Source organism: Macrotis lagotis, chromosome X (genome assembly GCF_037893015.1).
Source record: "Macrotis lagotis isolate mMagLag1 chromosome X, bilby.v1.9.chrom.fasta, whole genome shotgun sequence".
Lineage (NCBI taxonomy): Eukaryota > Metazoa > Chordata > Mammalia > Peramelemorphia > Peramelidae > Macrotis > Macrotis lagotis.
The window spans coordinates 3,676,191-3,689,083 of record NC_133666.1 but is presented as its reverse complement, the minus strand read 5'-3'; the positions used below and the strand labels follow the sequence as shown (position 1 = coordinate 3,689,083).

Here is a 12,893-nt window from a genome sequence, read left to right as displayed (position 1 = left end):
TACCAATGAGATCCATCTTTCCCTGATGCAGTTGTGTCTCCAGAGGTAAAGGCACCTCCAAGTGGAGACTGGATAGTCACTAGTTGGGAATGTTGTCAAAGGAGTCCCTGGTTGGTAGACAGGAGAATGGACGAACTTCAGTCCTGTGAAATTCAACCCTGGGAATCCATTACCGTTGTATGTAGGTGGAACAAAACCCAGACAACTGAATTTCATTTTTGTTTCTGGATGCACTCATCCCGGAGGTTCCCGTGAGATCTTCAGTAACTGGAGAAATGAATCTTAAAACTTTTCAAGATATCACTCCCAGTCCCCAGTGGCACAGATGCCTCTTGGCTGCTCAGGCAGCACTTTTAAAAATGGACTTTCCTCACTATCCCCATACTACCCCACTTTGGCAGAGGTAACGAGTTCCCACTGCTGAAATGAAGTCATTAGAGCAAATGTTTTAAAAACAGAGACCACTCACATTTTTGTGTTGTTTTATTTGAAGAGATGAAGCTTTTCAATTATGCGGTCAATGAACGCATTCTTTAAGACAAGAGCATCTTTGTTAAAAGTGGTTTTATACAGAAACAGAATCAAAAGCAAAGTCAATCCCTGAAACATGCACAGTTTGGTGCATTGGTAACTTGGTGCAGATGTGGATACAAAAAGGAATTGGACTTTGAAGCCATTTGCTTCTGAATAAAGCTATTTTGATAGTTATAACCCAAGGATGTGCAATTTTCTTCTAGACCCAGTAGGCTAGAGTATTTTTTTTTTTAAAAGATTTGAAAGGGCCAATGGTATAAGATCTGACCTATGGGCACTGACAGCACAGGGGGAAAGAGGAGACAGGAGTCCTTACCATGTATATTTTGGGTTAAGGGGAAGGGGTTGAATGAGCAGGTGGGTGAGTCCCATGATGTAATGCATATGGAGTCAAGGCACATGACTGGGGTCCTTCAATCTGAAGAGAATGGAGCACAGACCCAAATTCTTCAGTTAACACAAAATCTTAAAAGCCAGAGCCCCGACCCCCCTTGCTAGAAAGCATGTCCTTTAAACTACATGACCTCTAGCTCATCATTCTGTTTTCTGCTCCTTTCATGGCCTATCCTTCTTGGCTTGCTTTCCATCTCCACTCTAGTCACATGATTTTTGAAATCATTTTTTTTGCAAGGCAATGGAGTTAAGTGACTTGCCCAAGGTCTCACAGCTAGGTCATTTTTAAGTGTCTGAAGCCAGATTTGAACTCAGGTCCTCCTGACTCTAAGGCTGGTGCTCTATCCATTGCACCACCTAGCTGTCCCTTTAAATTTTTAAAGATTCCTGGCCCCCAATAAAGGCCATTTGTTTAGTCACCAAAATGTGCTTTGCTTGGTGACCTGAACTCTGGCCAAGTATTTGCTAAATCTCTTGTCCAAGTATAGACGGCTCCTTAATGGGCCCATACCAGGCTTTGAAGGATATGCAGCAACCAGACCCGGGGATGCAAAGGGAGAGGGAGAGGGGGTGAGAAAGAGAGGGAGAGCAAGAGAGCAAGTGACAGAGACAGACAGAGAAAGCGACATCCTCTCAGCTACCACACCAGCTCCATTGCTGACTTGGGATTCAGTTTATTCATTCAAGGCAACACAATTATTAGGCCCCCATAAGAAAAAGATTTCCCGTGCTCTAATGAAATAAAACTTCTGAGCCAATCCAGGCTCTTAAGAGCTTCTCTACTTGCATCATGCTTGGCCAAAGCAGCTCCACCACTTTGGGAAAACAGAGGATGAGCTGAAGAGCCCCCCCCCCCCCCCCAGAGGCTAAAAATACTTAAACACACAAACAGGGAAAGGAGCTACATGATGCCAACTTTGAACATGAATGAAACCATCACTTTTTCAACTCAATTGCAATAGAAAAGCAGAGGAATAGTTTGGTCCATTTTTCTGAAGCGGATGCTGCAAAGTACCATATGGGATGAAGGGACAGGGAGAATTCCAATAGACTGCCAATCCCCAATCAGTTAACAAGGAGAGGTCTTGAGTGGGCTCTCCGTGAACAGAGGACGGTACCAATCCTGGAATTCCAAACCCCAAAGGAGCAAAGGTGTGCCCCCACTACTGATTCACTACTCAGAATGGTGTCCATACATACATATCAGAGGGGACGAGGCTAAGATGCATTCCATTAAAGTGCAAATGCTTTGGTGTACAGTCACACCAATATATGTGCCCTCTTTATTCCCAAGCAATAGTTGGAGACCTGGGTGGCCCCATCTGGGTGACAGCAAAGAGTTCAAAATGAAAAGCTCCTTTCCAGTCAAGGTGGCAGTGGTACAGAAGCAGTCCATTTGGGGGGGGGGCACCGAATACACAAAGAAAAGTGCAGTCTGGGAATGATGGAAGAAAAGTGGAAGGACGGTAGCAATCAGGAGGAAGTTACTTGGGTTGCTTCTTAAATCCTTGCTCCCTCATTTTCTCAGCTTAAGATTGTTTTGAATTTATTTCGCCACACAGCTTGACCAGGTAAGCCCACCACAGGCAACTGAGACAACGATGTAGATGAAGATCTGGGGAGAAATGACATTCCTGTTCACGCCCAAAGTACATAGTCCAGTACAAAGTCCGGCCTTTCCCTCCAAAGTACAGTCCATTAGGAATCACCCCAATATACCCCACCAAGACCATCATTTTGAATGTTGGCAAGTATGCTTTCCCCTTCTGATAACCCTGCTAAGGTGGCTCAAACATGCTCATCTTACAAAGCTGAAATTCTAAGCTCAGGGACTACTTGCAAAACAGTCATTCAGCCAAGAAGTCCTCAAGCTAACCCTTGAACCTTGGTCTCCAGACTCCTAAAATCAGCTCTTTCTTCCCTGCTCCGTCACCTCTCAAGTTAGGCTTCCTTTCTATAGAAACTGACAGGTTACTAGGTCTTGCTGATCAAATCGATAAATTGAGAATCTGTTGGCTTAATTTTTTTGGTTGTCAGGAACGAACTCCTTTGGCTAGAATTGGAGTTTATAACAGCTCAGGTCCAAATGTTAGTAGCTGTTGGTGTCAACTTCTGGCAAAGTGTACCATACTCCACTGCCTGTTCCAGTTCATTGAGGCTTACACAATCATGGAATGGAAGAACATGCTCATATATGAAATAAGGGAAACTGAGGCTGTTTGGAGATATTAAGGTGAAGTTCAATGGAAGGAGACATTGAAGAGATTTTGCTATCTGATCATACTAGAGACTACCTAGAAAGAAAGCAAAAATAGGTAAGGAATTTGGAATGTCTATAAAAACTCTGACACAGATGAGAGACTTGTCTTGCCTATTATTTTATCCTTCCAAAGGGAGACAGGGAAATGATGGAAAGACTGTGATAGAGGACTGGCACAGGAGTGGGAATTTGAGCATAATTTGACATATAGTCTAGATTTGGGGAAAGCAGACTTCAAAAGCAAGCTAAGGATGAACTCATGGACTAAACTGCTTCAAGGAAAAGTCAGTCCAGGAGACAGAGGAGATGCTCAAGATGGAAATTCCAAGGACACAAAGGAAAAATGAAGAGGAAAATGGAACTTGTGAATATATGTCTGCCAAGGAAACCCACCAATGGATTGAAATTTTATATTTTTGCAAGGCAATGGGCTTAAGTGACTTGCTCAAGGTCACGCAGCTAGGTGATTGTTAAGTGTCTGAGGTCACATTTGAACTTAGATCCTCCTGTCTCCAGGGCCGATGCTCTATCTACTGCGCCATGGATTTAGATTTTCCAAAAGCAGTATAGACTATAGCAAGGAGACCAGAGAAAAGAGGATGGAGGAGTATGGCACTTGGTGTGGGCAGCCTCCTTGCCACCTCTTGGATGGGGGTTGTTGCATGGATGCGAGTCTAGATCCAAGGATCTTAAAAGAGAAGAACCTTGAGGTGACTCTTAGAAGATGAAATTCAATAGAGATTAATGTAAAGTCCTGTACTTGGGTAAAAAAGTCAGCTTCACTAGCATAAGATGGGAGAGATTTGGTAAGATAGCAGTGTCTTGAAAAAGACTTGGGCGGGGGTTAATGGACGGCAATTACAGTGAGTCAGCAGTGTGATGTGGCTAACGCACGCAATCTTAGGCCACCTGAAAAGAGATCTAACTTCCAAGAATAAGGAGGTGACGGTCCTTTTAGACTCTGCCCTTGTCAGACCTCATCTGGATAGTGGATATTGGGTTCAGTCCTAGGGAACCAGGATGGTAGCTGGACTCATGTCTTATGAGGAGTAGTTGAAGGCCCTGGGAAGAGAACTCATAGGGAACATGATAGTTTGATTCAAGTGTTTGTGAAAGATGAGATTTGTTTTGAAGTTGTAAATGTGGGTTTGATGATGTCAGAAATACCAAAGAGAGCAATCCCCCAAATGGAAGTGTTGGATGGTTAGGTATGTTAGAGGGAGGATTCCTTCTGAGCATGAGGTGTTAAAGAAGCTCTCAAATTCGGCAATTCCCATGAGCTAATATTTTTTATAATTTTGCTTAAAGTGTTAATTGAGTTATTTTGCTTTTACTTTCATTTTCAAGTCTTTCTCCTCTCTCTCTTCATAGGCAGGGAGCCATTACTTGTAACAGAGAATGAAAAAGGAGGGACAAACTATTTGGTAAAACCAATTAATACACTAATCCATCACACATACCTGGTAGCTCCTTAAAGAAGAAATCCTAACCATTGATCACATGGTCCAACCCTTCTAGGAAGTGAATGCTTCACTATTGCTTTCATTCTTCTAATAATGGAGAATTCACCATCTACCATGGCTGCTATTCCCTTCCCTTACTGGGTGAGAATTTCCATATATTACGGCAAAATCTACCATCATATGAAATAAGGTTCATTTCATCTGAACTCTCCTACTTTACCCCAGGTAAGTTAGTAAATCCTTTTGATCCTTAATTTCTTCACCTATAAAATGATGAGGATGAAGTAAAAAGCCTCTTGGGGCTCTAAATTAAGCTTCCTAATCTCCTTTGAATAAAATGGCTCTTCAAATGTTTAAAACAATAATCCAGTCTTTCCCCCATTCTAACCCCAAATCTTTTCCTTCCTAAACTGAACCTAACATGGCAGAGTCTAGGGTCTCCCTCCATCCCCCAGAGCTTAGTCACCTTCCTCTGGAAGGTACATTAACTTTGAATTAGTTTTCCCAACTTGTGGCACCAAGTTGTCTGGACCAGGGCAGAGGTCGGCTAGGCTAACAACACTTTCCTTGTTCTAGCCATTGTATTTTTTTTTTTTTAGGTTTTTCCAAGGCAAATGGGGTTAAGTGGCTTGTCCAAGGCCACACAGCTAGGTAATTCTTAAGTATCTGAGACCGGATCTGAACCCAGGTACTCCTGACTCCAGGGCCGGTGCTTTAGGTGCTTTATCCACTGCACCACCTAGCCGCCCCTAGCCATTGTATTTCTAAAGTGACACAGCTTAGGGTCACTTCACTTTTTTGACTAGCAGAAGACATGGACGGCTCATTTTGAAGCTCCCATGGTCTTGTGCACCATCTTCTCCTCACACCCTATATTGAGCCATGGGGTACTAAGTGTGAAGTGCCATTTCAATCACTGTTTCAGCCTAATCTAAGATTCTAGTGATCCATCCACATCCCGCTTGCATGGGATTGGCACACTACCTCTACCGTCATCTAAGTCACTGAGCAAATGTTCCGAGTTGGACATCTAACACACTTCAGTTGGGTTGTGATGGCTGCAGAAGGTCAGTGAGAAATAGGAACCAGTTCAGGTGAGTCATTAAGTTAGAAGAACTGAGGTTCTCAGGGGGCTCACCACTCTACCAAGTAGCCAATCAGCTGGCATGTCTCGTTCCTTAACAACATCACTAGCTGGCATCTCTACTCCCATGGCCCATACTCTGGTACAAGCTGGCATCTCACTTCTCCAATTCATCCTTGACAATATCTCGTTGCAGAGACCTGAACATGTCACTTCTCTGCTCAAAAAGGTTCCAGAGTTATCCTCTATTGCCTCTAGAGGTTTCTTTTAAAAAAAATGTATTGATTTAATTTAAGGCAATGGGGTTAAGTAAGTTGCCCAAGGTCACACAGCTAGGTAATAATTAAGTGTCTGAGGCCACATTTGAACTCAGGTCCTCCTGACTCTAGAGCTGGTACTCTATTCACTGTACCACCTAGCTGCCTCTCCTCTAGAAGTTTCAAGTCTTCAGCATGGAACTTCAAGCCCCTCTCAATATGGCTCCAACCTACTGTTTGAAGCACATTAGCTTCTTGTGCAAATTAGATGTTCCAGTAAACTGGCCTGTTGTCTGTTCAACAACTTGAATACTCCATCTTCTCCCTTGAGATCTTGGTAGGGGTCGTTCACCAGGCCTGGAAGGCCCGTCTGCCTTCAAGGCTTAGCTTAGGTGCCATTTTCTTGAGCAACTCTTCCATCAGTTCTCTCTCCACACATACAGGCCCAACGAGTCCCTGTTTATGGATTGTAAATTCTCTCAAGCCTGGGAGAATCAAAGCCCCTTGAAAATATGGGGCAGCACCTCCTAAAGGGTCTGGCCTGCAACTACTATTTAAGAATTGGGAAGATTGAAGGAGCAGCAGGTTTAAGCAGCCAAGGGATCAGGGAATACCCAGAGAGCAAAGGTGAAAGTAAGGCAAGGCCCAGGTACAAGTCAGAAAATGGGTTCAAGAGACAAGTAGCAAGAACTTGGAATCTCCATCAAGCAGTCTCATATACTTGCTCTTTAGTGAGTCAACCAGAGCCTATTATGTGCTAATCACTGTGAAAAAGACTGGGGGGGGGCAGGCTTAATATGTCAAGTTTGGAATGCCAAGGGATTTTGTATTTGATCCTAGAGATGTCAGGGAGTCACTGGAATTTATTGAGCGACAACACCTTCATTTAGAAAAATCATTTTATGGAGCAGCTATGTGGGACAGAGGATAGAGCACTGGTCCTGGAGTCTGGAGGACCTGAGTTCAAATGTGACCTTAGATACTTAAGGATTACTTAGCTGTATGACCGTGGGCAAGCCACTTAACCCTATTGCCTTGCAAAAAAAAAAAGCAAGAAAAGAAAATCACTTTAGTGACCGAATGGACAACGGCCTGGAGAGAAGAAACCAGAGGTAGACAACCCCCCCCCCCCCCACTTCTCCCAAAAAGCTACTATGATACTCTAGGCATCAGGATGGAGTCAGTGTCATAGAAGAGAAAAAAGTACATCTGATGCAGCAGGCCTTGACAAAATGGATATAGCTTGGATCTGGGGAGCTGAGGGGAGGGTGAGAATGAGGAGTCCAAGATGAGCATCAAGCCAAATCTTAGGTTGAGAGCCTGGGAGACTGGGAGGATGGTAACACCTTCAATAGTAATAAGGAAGGTGGGAGGGTTTAAGGGGAAAGATGCTAAGTTGTTTGAGGGATACCTAGGTTAATCTGTCTCTAGGGCATCTAGTTTGAGATGGCTAATAGGCAGCTGATGTGAATCTAGCCCCCAAGAAAGAGGTTAGAGCTTGATAGGTGAATGTGAGAATCATTAGCATAGAAATGCTACTTCAGCCCACAGGAGCTGAGGAGAACACTAAGGCGGATAGAGAAAGGAGCCAAGACAATCCAAGTGAGTCTTGAGAGAAACTGTGTAACTGAGGGCAATAAGTTGGATAAAGGTCTGATAAAGGAAATTAAGAAAGAGTGCTCAGATAGATAAAGAACAAGGAGAGAGTTGTGTCCCCCAAACCTACAGAGAATAGAGTATCAAAGAGGAGGGGGTGATTAACAGGGTCAAAGGAGAGGTCCAGAAGGATAAAGATTGAGCAAGGTCATTGAATTTAGCAATAAGGAGATCACAGGTAACCACAGAGAGAGTCGTTCCAGTTGAAGAAGGAAGTTGGAAGGCTGAAGGAAGAGAATAAGTGAGAGGAGAGGAAATGGAGACACCTATTGGAGACCCAATATTTTCAGAGTTAAACCACAAGCGGGAGGGGAAATAAGGCAAATATGGATGGATGGATTGAGAGTTTTGGCAGATGGGATTGCCACGGACGTATCTGTGGGTAGTAAAGAAGCAAGATATTGGAAGGAGAGAGGGAGGATGAGAGCATCTTCTTTTGGAGAAGATGGGTTGTGCATGTAGAAGGGCTGTTATTCACCCTTCATTTTCCAAGCAGACATCTTGACTCATGGGTGAATTGGATTGAAGTGAGGCAGTTGTCAACCTCATCCTCACTTCCAGAAGTATCAGAGTCAAGTGCAAGAACAACCATCTCATCAAGTGAAGCAGGGTGAAGGAGACAGTGACAGAAGGTACCTGTCTAATGAGAGGTAAGAAGGATGGGAAAAGAAAGAAGGTTTAAATTTATAAAAAAAAAAAAAAAGACTTTTTTTTTGAAAAATCAAAAGGTTGAGGTGGTTCCGTTTTTTCAGTAAAACAAAAGGCAAGTTTCTCATCTGAGAAGGTGGGGAAAGGAGGTGGGATTATGGGAGGTTTGAGAAAGAATAAAAAGCTGTGGAAGAACTCCTGTAAAAAGGAGGAGAGTGAGTTCATTAGGAAGGCAAGGCCAAAACAATTGCCTAGCTTCAAGATGGTCCAGTTGAGCTCACCCGATAGATATCTGCACTGGTCCCAGTGTCTCAAGCCAGTACAGATTTAAGATTTTCGCCAGGGCAAAAACAGATTCTGGTATGGGACTAGTTCAGCAAGTGAGGCATGTGAGAGACGTGGGAAGAAAGGGCACCTGGCTAGAGTGGGGAATGGAGGGTTGGAAATGAGGGTAGATGCTAGCCAGCATACACTGAGTCTGATCCAGGATACTTAGTATTGGTTTTTTTTTTGGCTGCACGAGAAGCATTGGCATAACTAGGCAGAACCATTGAAGTTCTGGGACTCAGGTTGAACTGGGAGTACTTTTGATGGTGCGATCAAGGCGAAGGCCTATGATATCCATGAGGATTTCACTAATAAACGAGAGTGATTCCTCCTTCTAAAGTGCTTGAAGGATTACAAAATACTTCCATCACCATCCACTTTTGTCGAGTGACCTCTACTATCCTTTGATGTGGCCAGTGACATGCAGGCTCTATCCTTTGGCATAAAGGCTCTGCCTTTACTATTGCAGGAGAAAGAATCCCAGTTTTAGATGGGTTCTATTTTAATTGTCTCCTTTTTTGTCTTTCCTCATAGAAACAGTATCTAAAAGGTCTGCTGGCACCAGAGATTCCAAGTACATTCAGAACCATCATTTGGAATTCCAGAGCTCTGCCACCTTCTCACCAATCCCTTCTCTCTTTGCCTCCAGACCAACACCCTCTCAGGCTAACCAGTTCCTTTGGGTGCTGAGCTTCTCTTTGAGCCCTTTAAGCCCTTGGCTCAAATCCTGGGTCCAGGTGACTCCCCCCAACCACTAACCTTTTCAGCTTTTTGCAGGCTATTCAATGATGGTAGTCTAGGTCACCAAATTACAAATGGGTTAACCACCCTGTCTTGATTCTTTCAGTAATAAACAATGAATGTAATGCCATGAATTCGAATCCCACAGGCAGCTTTTCCCTTCCCAAGCAGACTAAACTATTTTGGGGGAGGTCGCTCTTCTCTCCCAGGGAGAGGTCACTCTTCTCTCCCAGTCTCCTTAGGTCAATTATTTCTAAACAGATGCCTCACTCATCTCCAGGCCCAAATCACCAAGTGTCTCCCCAAGTGTCTCCTAGATGGCTCTCGCTGGTTGTACAAGTGAATGTGACTCAAACACAAAATCCATTTTCTCCTGCCTAGGGCAGTCATTTGTATATGTAACTTGTTTTCCCCTATCACTCCCAAATAACCTGCCACCCCTTGCCTCCCCCACCCGCCCTTAGAATGCTCTTTTCTAACAGAGAGGCCCAATTGGGCAGGACAAAGCCTCACATTGTGTATGTCTGACAACATGGGTCTCCTTCAACCACAATCTAGGATGTAATAGCTGGCAAGAGAAGGACCTCAGTTGATTCTTCCAGACTCCCTTCACATCCTGCCCCCTCACACACTCCAGTTGCAGCCCAACTGTATCTATGTGAAGGTAGGCTGCCAAGCTAGAAGTGCACCCTTCCTCACCCCCTGCCCTCATTTTCTTAACATGGCCTTTCCTAACCCTGTTTCACTCTTTCCCATCCTCCAGTGGTATTTACGAAAAAGGGAGGCTCCTTAAGGGAAGACCTTGAGCACACAGAGGTGATGAATAAAAGCTTGTCAAAACATACTGAATCTTTGATGAGTCCAAGCTCCCTGGGTAGTAGTTCTTCTGGCCTGTGATAGACCTTCTGGATTGGATTTGGTGGGGGAAGCACCTAGAATGAGGGTTACCTGTTTCTTCCTCTCCCTATGGAAATGAGGGAGGGAGAGGAGGAGGCAGATCAGAGTCAGTAGTGGAGTCTGCAGCAGTGAGGAGAAAGAAAGGCCAAAGCGAAGGTCTTGTACAAGATATTTGAGTCAAGTATTTAGTTGTCCAATTGCCTGGATGAAATCCTCATTTTGAGATGCATTCTCCAGCAGTATTTGTGACCTTTTCTCCAACCCCATTCTCCTTGACTCCTTTGTAGCAGCATTTGCCACTGCTAATCATTCTCTTCTCTCTAGGTCTTGGGGAGTCACCCTCCCCAAGTTCTCCACCAGCTACCTCTCTGCTCTCTCCTTCTTGGTCTCCTTTCGTAGAACCCCCTCCAGGTCACACCCTTTAACTGGAAGGGTCCCCCAGAGCTCTGTCCCAAGCCCCTATCTCTCCTCTCTCTCTCTCCAATTTCACTTGGGGGATCATCAGCTCCCATGAATTTAACTGGCATCTTTAGGCTGATGGTCCTCCCATCAACATATCCTGCCCCAACTTTTCTGCTGAATTGCCATTTCCCATTTCCCACTGCCTTTCAGACATCTTGAACTGGATCTCCAGTAGACACATGTCCAAAGGGGAACTTTTTCCCTCTAACCCTTCCCACCCTTCCCCTCTTCCCTATTACTGGAGACAGTTCTCTTGCCCTCCCAGTTCCTTGGGTTTAGAACCTATACTCTTCACTCTCTCTCACCCTGTCTCTTATCCAAGCTGCTGCCACGGCCTGTCCATGATCCCTTTACAACCGCCACTCCCTGGTACACACCCTTCTCACCTCATGCTTGGACTACTGCCATACTTGTGGGGGGCTCTGTACTCCAGTCCATCCTCCAATTAGCCTCTAGAGCTATTTCCTCATCCACAGGCCTGACCAAATCACCCCCCTACTTAATAAACTCCTGTGGCTCCCTCTAATCTTTAGGATTAAAGGCCTGTCCCTGCTACCTTTTTCATCTTCCTTCACTTTGTTCCCTGGCATGTCCCCTTTGAGCCTCTTGGCTGATCCACAAGCAAGCTCCTCCAGTCCTCAGTTCCTGGAACTCTTTGGCTGGTCTCCATGCCTGGAACACTTTCCCTTCCTCTAAGTCCCAACTGAATTCCCATCTTTTGCAGGCAATCTCTACCAACTGCTCCTGACTCTAGTCCCTTTTTTGGTTCATCATTTCCTAGTTACTCTTGCCCTAGCTGGCTTTTAGATTTGTTTGCACATCATCTCCCCCTATAGCTCATACCGTCCTTGAGGGCAGGGAGACTGTCTTTTGCCTCTCCTTCTATTTCCAGTGCCTAGCACAGTGGGGAGCACATACTAGGTCCTTCAGTAGTGTTTCTTGCCTAGCCACATGCTTTGAAGTTAAGGCTGTTCTCTAAGTGCTTTTCTCCTGAAACGGAACATCCAGTTTTCTGATCAGGACAGAGCTTCCTGGATTTTAATCATGGTGTTGCTATCTGTACCTCAGATTAGAAGGTCAAACAAGGCACAGCTTAATTAGTTTAGAGATGTTCTAAGAACTGTGAGACTCTCAGCATCCTCCAGATTTATAATTGGAAAAGAAAGGGAATTGGTCATGTGATGACAGCAGGGGATAACTAGTGGACAGACTGGGCGGGGGGACTTCATCAACCTGGACCCCAATGTCATGAGATCTACAGGGAGGAGGACGTGGGCAAACCAAGATGGGCAGTTATGGATGTAATTTGGCCTCCACATCCACCTGGAGGACACAACTACATGAATGAGATCATGTGAGATCACGGTGGTTACTGAAATCTTTTCATATGGCCCAAGGAAGGTACCTAGATCATTTGCATGACCTAGTCAACCTTTTAGAGAGAAAGTTCCATTTCAAGTATAGCATTGGACTTAGCAGCTCCCCTTCTTGAGGGACAACATAAGCTGCCCATGCTCTCAGAAGCCTCAGAGAGGGGTGCTGAACTTACCATGGCGGCGATGATGATGATGACAGTAAGCTTCAGGTTCTTCATACACATGGCTCTGGCAAGGTTCCTGCTAGTGGTTTTGAAGGTGACTGACTAGAAGAAAATGAGGGAAAAGTTTGATCTGTAATTTTCACTACTCCATTTTCCCGGTAACTCCTGAAATTAGTCTTGCTTCTCTCCCAGAAAGTTCAGTTGAGCATTCATATAAAATTAAGCTTGACCATTTTCTTGCCTGTTTATTTAAGCATTTGGCTTCTAGAGAAAGATGACCAAGAAATGCAAAGGGGGACAAATCGAGAATCTCCTCTAAACAAGACCAATCTCTGTGAAAAAAAAGAAACAACTTGGGCCCCAAACTTCAGCTCCCAATTGATACTTTCCCCTTTTTTCCCTCCTACATGATCACCATCCCATTCCATTTTGATCTGAGCTAGCAAAGGCCCTCCAGTTGCTGCTCATATTGCTTCTTAGTGACCCTGATCATTGAGGAAAGATGTGAGGTGGGGGAAACACATAGAACTTTTGAAGAAAAGTTGACATTCCGTTTCAATGCCATTTTTACTAAGTTGCTCATGCTGCAATGGTTGAAAGAAATGGGTTGGGGTCCATTAATCGGTTCTCA

General features: G+C 44.5%; 1 protein-coding gene across 2 annotated transcripts in view; it reads right to left on the bottom strand.

The window, feature by feature from the left end:
- Positions 1-247: 247 nt before the first annotated feature.
- VAMP7 (vesicle associated membrane protein 7) overlaps positions 248-12,893 on the bottom strand; it is a 49,634-nt gene continuing 36,988 nt past the window's right edge. Inside the window, exons 8-9 of one of the 2 annotated variants that reach the window (XM_074207207.1) lie at positions 12,272-12,364; positions 248-2,542 (exon numbers count right to left, since the gene is read on the bottom strand). In XM_074207207.1, the coding sequence (XP_074063308.1) occupies positions 2,474-2,542; positions 12,272-12,364 (162 nt within the window). In that variant the 3' untranslated portion in view covers positions 248-2,473. The remainder of the gene's footprint in view (positions 2,543-12,271; positions 12,365-12,893) is intronic. The other variant, XM_074207209.1, reaches the window with a different exon arrangement.